This window comes from Sinocyclocheilus anshuiensis, unplaced genomic scaffold (genome assembly GCF_001515605.1).
Source record: "Sinocyclocheilus anshuiensis isolate Anshui unplaced genomic scaffold, SAMN03320099.WGS_v1.1 scaffold608, whole genome shotgun sequence".
Classification (NCBI taxonomy): domain Eukaryota; kingdom Metazoa; phylum Chordata; class Actinopteri; order Cypriniformes; family Cyprinidae; genus Sinocyclocheilus; species Sinocyclocheilus anshuiensis.
In genome coordinates, this window is record NW_015557085.1 from 82970 (window position 1) to 92054 (window position 9085).

Below are 9085 nucleotides of genomic sequence, written 5' to 3' on the forward strand. Positions count from 1 at the left end.
AGAACGCTGATTCATCCAGTAATGAATCAAGTACATCTTGAGTGAGTCATTGAATCATTCATTCATAAATTACATGTAACTTTGTTTAGTTGTCTAATGTTTTTTTCTTTAGAATCATGAGAAAACCACAACTTCCATTGGGGAAAAAAAACTCAATTTATCTAGAATCATGCAGCTCTATTTTGCACACAAACAGCTCTTAAAGATTTTTATGTAGCCTGTTGATTTTTGTTCATGGTATTCAGCTCCAATAAATGGTTTGCAAATAAGAGACACAGGATAAATGTTTGATATCATTATTTAATCACATTGGAATCGAAACTGGGAATAGAAAAGAATAGGAATCGATAAAATTCAAATGATACCCAACCCTAATTACATTACGTGTGTACTCAGTAATGCTAACACCCTATTTGGGGTAAAAATAGAAAAGACAATACTTTTCTCTAAAAAAACGGGATTATAATTTTTTTTGTCATGGATGCATATAATGCCCTGAATTATTGTCATTGATATCGTTATCGCAATAAATACCAGAAATTATCGTGATATATTTTTAAGCCCATATCGCCCATCCCTATTACACATGGTTAAAATATGTTTACTATAGTGTTGTCAAAAGTACTGACCGCGATACCATTCGGTACTGAAATTGTAAAAACGTCCATTTTCCGCTAAGATTTGAGCGCTGTTGAGAAGATTCTTAAACCGTGCGTGTTGAGCACATGAACACAATGACCAATCTGCACTGTTTAAGAAGCTGCTCAACAGCGCTAAAAGCTTAGCAGGAAATGGACGTTTTTTTAAATTTCAGTACTGAACGGTATCGCGGTCAGTACTTTTGCCAACACTAGTTTACTGTAGTGGAAATCTACAAATACTATAGTTGAACTAAAACAAAATCACTGGTAAATAAAACACACCTTAGTATCGATATTTTTAATTTGAGTATCGATACTTCCGATATTTGCATCAATATCGATATATCGATACTTTAGGATCGATTTGCCCATCCCTAGTTATCACTATCTTTAACAAACCAGTCCAGGGCCGCTGAATGTGAACTCTGAGAAAGCCTCATGATGAAGAGTGCATGTGAGGTGTTGAGGTCTCCTTGAGTCTGGTGTGTGATTCAGGATTCAGGACTGCTGCTCTGCAGGGCTGACGTCTGGGGATGGGGATAGGACGGGGGCAGGAGGCTCCTCAAGCCTGCGAACAGCTGGTTGACCAAAGCCTCCATGGATCGGGTGTGTTCAGCCAGCACTCGGGCCACCAGACGCTCCTCTCGGACGTGACTCTGCTCCAGCTGCTGCTCCAGCCAGGCGTTCTGCGTCTGCTGCAGGCTCTCCAGAAAGCCCTGATACTGACTGTGCAGCCCAGCGCAACAGGAGCGTATGTGCTTCAGCATGCCTGAAAACACAGGAGCAAACAAACACTGAGAACAGAACACAGCAGCAAACAGAGAGAACACAGCAGCAAACACAGAGAACAGAGAACTCAGCAGCAAACACAGAAAAGAGAACACAGCAGCAAACACAGAACAGAGAACACGGCAGCAAACAAACACTGAGAACAAAGCAGCAAACAAACACTGAGAACAAAGCAGCAAACACAGAACAGAGAACACAGCAGCAAACACAGAACAGAGAACACAGCAGAAAACAGAGAGAACACAGTAGCAAACAGAGAGAACACAGCAGCAAACAGAGAGAACACAGCAGCAAACAGAGAGAACAGCAGCAAAAAGAGAGAGAACACAGCAGCAAACCAGCAGCAAACAGAGAGAACACAGTAGCAAACAGAGAACACAGCAGCAAACAGAGAGAACACAGCAGCAAACAGAGAGAACACAGTAGCAAACAGAGAACACAGCAGCAAACACAGAGAACAGAGAACTCAGCAGCAAACACAGAGAATACAGCAGCAAACAGAGAGAACAGCAGCAAACAGAGAGAACACAGCAGCAAACAAACACTGAGAACAAAGCAGCAAACAGAACAGAGAACACAGCAGCAAACACAGAACAGAGAACACAGCAGCAAACACAGAACAGAGAACACAGCAGAAAACAGAGAGAACACAGTAGCAAACAGAGAGAGAACAGCAGCAAACAGAGAGAACACAGCAGCAAACAAACATTGAGAACACAGCAGCAAACACAGAACAGAGAACACAGCAGCAAACACAGAACAGAGAACACAGCAGCAAACACAGAACAGAGAACACAGCAGCAAACAGAGAGAACAGAGAACAGCAGCAAACAGAGAGAACAGAGAACACAGCAGCAAACAGAGAGAACAGAGAACACAGCAGCAAACAGAGAGAACAGAGAACACAGCAGCAAACAGAGAGAACAGAGAACACAGCAGCAAACAGAGAGAACAGAGAACACAGCAGCAAACAGAGAGAACAGAGAACACAGCAGCAAACAAAGAGAGCACAGCAGCAAACAAAGAGAACACAGTAGCAAACAAAGAGAACACAGTAGCAAACAGAAAACAGAGAGAACACAGTAGCAAACAAAGAGAACACAGCAGCAAACAAAGAGAACACAGTAGCAAACAGAAAACAGAGAGAACACAGTAGCAAACAGAGAGAACACAGTAGCAAACAGAGAGAACACAGTAGCAAACAAACACTGAGAACAAAGCAGCAAACAGAACAGAGAACACAGCAGCAAACACAGAACAGAGATCACAGCAGCAAACACAGAACAGAGAACACAGCAGCAAACAAAGAGAGCACAGCAGCAAACACAGAACAGAGAACACAGCAGCAAACACAGAACAGAGAACACAGCAGCAAACACAGAACAGAGAACACAGCAGCAAACACAGAGAGCACAGCAGCAAACACAGAACAGAGAATACAGCAGCAAACACAGAGACCACAGCAGCAAACAGAGAGAACACAGCAGCAAACACAGAACAGAGAACACAGCAGCAAACACAGAACAGAGAACACAGCAGCAAACAGAGAGAACACAGCAGCAAACAAACATTGAGAACACAGCAGCAAACACAGAACAGAGAACGCAGCAGCAAACAGAGAGAACAGAGAACAGCAGCAAACAGAGAGAACACAGCAGCAAACAGAGAGAACAGAGAACTCAGCAGCAAACAGAGAGAACAGAGAACTCAGCAGCAAACAGAGAGACCACAGCAACAAACAAAACATGGCTGCTATCAGCTGCACGCTTCATATGATCAGTGGACAGCGACAGACAGCACATTGACATCAGTCACACCATCAGCATGAAAACCTCTGAAATTTTTCAGAGTGCAGGTCACTCTCTAGTTCTCAAATCTTCACCACTTTCACCCAGTCTCAAATATTGGGGTTGCGTTTAACATGCGATATTGCGTAGCTTGTCAGTGACCTATGGCTCTGTGTAGTAAATGCCGCTCCATCTGAAAGCACGTGATGGAGATTTACTACTAATCACAGAACCAGCTTTACTGACGAGATGCGCATGATAATCGCATTCAATTATTTGCACAGCCCTAGTTACAATGCAAGGCTATATCCATCTTATTAATTTTGTTAATTAAAGTTAGATGTTGTGAATTTGCCATTGTACTATTTTATGGCTGCATAAGCATTCGTTTAAAGTAAGGGAAAAACCCAAAAACCTTTCATTTATTTGTGTTACAATGTGGGTACATCAGTCTTATTCGTTCTGTTAATAAAATGTTATGTTTAATGTAAGCGACTTTGTCATTGTAACATTGGTGATGTTGTGTGTGCTTTTCATTAAGAGCAGGCTAATACTGAATCAACCTTAAGCATTTATTTTATTTTGTTTCAACAATAGGAAAGACCTAACGTTAAAGATCAAAATAAGTGCTACAGATGTGAGAATGTGAGATTTGTTGCTGCTGAGGTAAATACTCTCGCTCTTTCTCTGCTGACTCTTTGCTATGTCTGTAGTAGGGATGCACCAAAATGAAAATTATTGGCCGAAGCCGAACAAAATGAAACACTGGGCCGAATACGAACACGGTTTTTCACATTTTTTCCCCCATGTATTTTGCCAATTTTTTTTCACCATTGCATAAATTAAATACCAAATTTTGTATTTTACTGTAAAAATCAATTACAATACAACAATTTAAAAATATTTACTTAACACTGAACATTTCTTAACATTCTAGCAGACATACCAACAAAGCACAATTTAACTTCAAATTAATAAGTTACTAAAATAATTTTTTTGAGACCCCCTTCTTGAATCAGGCATGTATTTTTTTTACTGAGCAAATAAATGCAGCCTTGCAGAGCAGAAGAGAATTCTTTTAAAACAGAAAATATTTCATATTCCACAGATACAAATCTATTACAGATTTGAACACGAAGTGCGAATGTTATAATAAATGTATTAATATAGCTGTTGTAATTCTTCAGAAGTCTGAGATCCGCTAGTGAGTGACGCCTCGTGCTACCATCACAGAGAGGCTCAAAATCACTCTCCAGAACATTCTCGTTCACCGTTCCTGGCTGGTGGAACGATCTTCCCACCCCTATCCGGAATGCTGAATCCCTGACAATTTTCAAGCGACAGCTGAGAACTCATCTCTTTCAAAGCTACTTGACTTCATCTTAAAAAAAATTTTTTTTATTTTTTTTATTTATTCCTTCTCTTTCTAGCTTGTATTTATTTGAACAATGCCTGAAACTTGGTATTATAAGCACTTCCTGTGTCTGTTTGCCTCTTTAAGAAGAATCGCTTTATGTATTCCCCAATTGTAAGTCGCTTTGGATAAAAGAGTCTGCAACATTACTAAATGTAAATGGAATTATTATTATCATTATTATTGTCCTACTTTATTTTATTTTACAGAACAACAGTAAAATTACAATACTAACGTTTTGAATGTTGATTGAGCTTTTATTTTGGCAGAAACCCACAGGAAGATCTCAGTGCTTCTTTTTGTTGACAACAGCAGATTTATAAATGATTCTCATTAAGAATTTGGGAAGATGTTTGTTGCACGTATCACATTGTCACATGCCTAGTAAAAATTCATAAAAATGTGACTGAGTAACTAACGAGTAACACTGTTTCAGCGCAGATTTCCCTCGCTCTGTGGACTTTGAACCCTGGCGAAGCGAGCTCGTGCAGCGCTGTTTGAACACATGCAATGCGTGCGTGTATTAGAACACATAACGTTCTGCAGTGTATTTAATTGTTTAAGGCCATTTGGTGATTTCAATTGCGCTGCATTAGCGCGCGCCTCTATTTGATTGCGTCACATCATTGTTCGGTACAATTTATTCAGTCTTTTCATTTATTCAGCTGAACACCGAAAGAGCTTTTTTTTATCTTTTCGGCTGAACAGTTTCGGTTGCAGAACATTCGTTGCATCCCTAGTCTGTAGAAAGTATTGTTAAATCTTAATTTGGGTATGGCACAGACATGTTACAGGTAATAATATAATCAAAAAAATAATGGCAACAAATTATTTTTTTAAGTTGACTTTCACAGTCAATTTGATTCAACTTAACTCATGTTTAACCCTTGCTTCTTGTCATTGTAGGCTTAGGCTACTTTTTTCAATTAATTTGAATGAATATACAAATTTATACAATTAATTTTATTTATTTTTTTGTTAAACATTGTTTATTTATTTATTTTTAACACTGCACCCCCATTTTTTCATGGGCTACACTCCAGGGGGTGCTGCAGCCCTATTTCCCGCGGTAATGCACCCGACACAAATTATAACTTCCCAAACATTATAAATTAACCTTTAAAAAAAAAAAAGAAGGCATGACATGACATATTTAATGTATCGCATCATTGTTTATATTTAAAGGAATAGTTCAGCCATAAATAAAGATGTGCTCAACACCATATCATCCGAGATTAGGATGAGTTTGTTTCTTCATCAGATTTGTAGAAATTAGGGATGCACCGATAGGATTATTTATTTTTTTGGCTGATACCTATTTTAACAAACAACTATTGGCCGATTCCAATACCAATATTGGTCAATTGCATAAAACGGGTTAAAAACGAACAAAAAAAAAATAATAATAAAAATCGATCGGTTCACTGCGAGCAGAATTGGTATTTGAGCGTTTCTGTTTCTGGTTTGAGTAGAAAAAATACCAGGTAATAACGTTACTTTTTAAACTTTTTCTTTGCCTACAACAATAATAATAATAATAATAATAATAATAAAGTATAGCGTTTTCTTTCGATGTAAAACATCATCCTTCACATAACAGCAGAGTGAGGCGCTGGTCACGCTGAACGCACTACTGAACGGACTGTACTACGACTATTTAAATTGAGCAGTGTAAATTTTTATGTTTCTTTAACTGTATTTTATTTTGATAATGAACAGGCTGCGATGTCAAATTAGCAAAAATCTGTTGTAGGCCTATGTGCGTGTGAGGCACCGACGCGATCACTGCGTTGTTTTCCCAACTGTTACTCAGTAATTTATGGTCATACCAATGCTGGTTTGTCACACAGATAGAAGCAAAACATCATTCAAAAGTGTAAAGCTTTTGCAAAATGAAGAAAACTGCTTTCTGCCATCTCGTTTTATTCCCGTGAACTTCGGAGTGCGAAACAATTATCCGAAACACAGCACATTTTTTTTTTTCCGTTTTGTTACTCTGTTATCACATAACAGCAGAGTGAGGCGCTGGTCACGCTGAACGCACTACTGAACGGACTGTACTACGACTATTTAAATTGAGCAGTGTAAATTTTTATGTTTCTTTAACTGTATTTTATTTTGATAATGAACAGGCTGTGATGTCAAGTTAGCAAAAATAGGTTGTATGTGTGCGTGTGAGTCGCCGAGGTGATTCAAAACTGTAAAGCTTTTGCAAAATAAATAAAACGGCTTTCTGCCGTCTCGGTTTCCTTTCTGTGAACTTAGGAGCGCGTTACAATGATCCAAACTCAGCACAATTTTTTCTTTTGTTTTGGTAATCTGTTAATGTTTTAAGTGAGATATATTTTGTGTATATGCCTATATATTCCTTTTTATGTAGCATATATAGCCTAGTTTTATTCTGTTTTCTCCATTCACAGAAGCACTGCAGGTGCGTGATGTGAACTTCTGTGAATCTGTGTTCTACACTATCCTGCCATTTTTGCTGGTTTCAAACACACAAAAAGCTGCATATTACATGCCATCCATTTTCACTTAAATGTAGGCCTAATGCTTGGCGGTTCGTGACGTATCCTCGGATAAACTCTAACGCCGGGGCATTGTCATTGCGACTTACCTATGATGAATTTACAGCTGAGCGCGGGCATTAGGGATGGGCAATACCACTTATTTTGTTTTCGATACGATACCGATATTTTTCAAGGCAGTATCGTCGATATTTAGTATCGATATTTTTGGTTTGAGTATCGATACTTTCGATACTCGCGTCAGTATCGATATATCGATACTTCGGATCGATACGCCCATCCCTAGCGGGCATTTCACTCGTTGGATGCGTCACATTTGCATTGGCCGTACTATGCTGTCTGACAAACTATATTTTGTACAGATTTTATTTTGTTTTGGCAAGTATTTCATTATTTTGCCCAGAGAAAACCGTTGGATAATGCAACAGACATGCAACTCATTGTCTCCATGCAGTTAATTAATAACGCATCGGTATCGGCCCTTTTCATGCTATTTCCGATATGCCAAAGGCTTTAAAATAATCAAAAATTGGCCGATAAATATTGGTGGCCGATACATCGGTGCATCCCTAGTAGAAAAGTGTCATTGCATCAGTGTCTCAGCAATGGATGCTCTGCAGTGATTGGGTGCCGTCAGAATGAGAGTCCAAACAGCTGATAAAAACATCACAATAATGAGCCGTTTAAACGCTGCTTGATCTGTGCAGATTTCTCTCCTGATTCACACCAGAACACTTTTTCACTGGAGGAAGCCTTATTATGGATTATGGACTCATGTGATGTTTTTATCAGCTGTTTGGACTCTCATTCTGACGGCACCCATTCACTTGCAGTGAGACACTGATGTGTAGTGCTGCATTTCTCCAAGCCTGATGAAGACACACTCCTCCTGACCGGAGGGCTGATGTGGGATGCGGAGCGTCTGTCAGACCTGGAGCGGCGCTCTGCTGCGTGGAGCTGGAGCTCTCTGTGCACGTGCTGGAGCTCTCTTGTGATGCTTGTGTGAGGATCAGCGGCTCCTGCTCCGTCTTCACCGACTGGATTTCCTGAACTCCACCTTCCACACCATCCACTCCATTATCTGTTACAGACAAACACACGAGGAGCTTAGAAACCCATCAACACTGCTTCTTCTGAGAGGATTTGTGTGTGCTGCACAGCACTATTTTATGTTCTACATTAGTCTACTTTAAAAATGAACTTAAGATCAATAACGATTTAAATTGGTTGTATATGTATGATTACTTATTATTTCTTTATTGTACCACTTATATACCAATAAATAAGTAAATAAATAGTTGTTTCTGAAACTGTTTTTCTTAAACATGAACTATCAAACAGCTGTGTCAGTGTGATGTGATATCCAGTGCTGGGAAGGCTACAGATTACTAGTTACCCAGTTTAAAATGTAATAAGTAGCAATACGCCTTAATTGTAACTTATTAGGTTATATTTTTGTTTACACATGGTTCAAATATGTTTTTTTGTTTACACATGATTCAAATCTATAAATACTACAGTTGAACTATGGTCACTTTACTAAAACCATGGTTCATTTTCATAAGGGACTGCCAGTGACAGTCTGTTGCATGCATAATATACAACCTTTTTATTCTATCAACATTACAGAATAGAACATGATCTTTACTTTGAGATCGTTCTGAGGTTTAACACAGATTTAAAATCATAATAAGACATAGTTTAATAGCTATGATACTGTTTTTGAAATCAAATCTTTGCATAAAAAATATGAGACATACGGCCGCGATGCGGAAAACATGGACTGGTTCGTAGAATCCAGTCGTAAAAACGGAAGTCCTATAGCCTAACGCCGACGGAATATGCCACATTTTGGACGAATAAATCAAAAGTAGGTCAGTACACTTGAATCAAAACGCGATATGGACTAGTGTCTGTGAATATTAA

General features: G+C 38.9%; 1 protein-coding gene across 1 annotated transcript in view; it reads right to left on the reverse strand.

Annotated features, from left to right (window-relative positions):
• Positions 1-962: 962 nt before the first annotated feature.
• LOC107677006 (uncharacterized) overlaps positions 963-9085 on the reverse strand; it is a 9735-nt gene continuing 1612 nt past the window's right edge. The window contains exons 2-3 of the mRNA XM_016471782.1: positions 8091-8240; positions 963-1410 (exon numbers count right to left, since the gene is read on the reverse strand). Coding sequence (XP_016327268.1) covers positions 1133-1410; positions 8091-8240 — 428 coding nt within the window. The 3' untranslated portion in view covers positions 963-1132. The remainder of the gene's footprint in view (positions 1411-8090; positions 8241-9085) is intronic.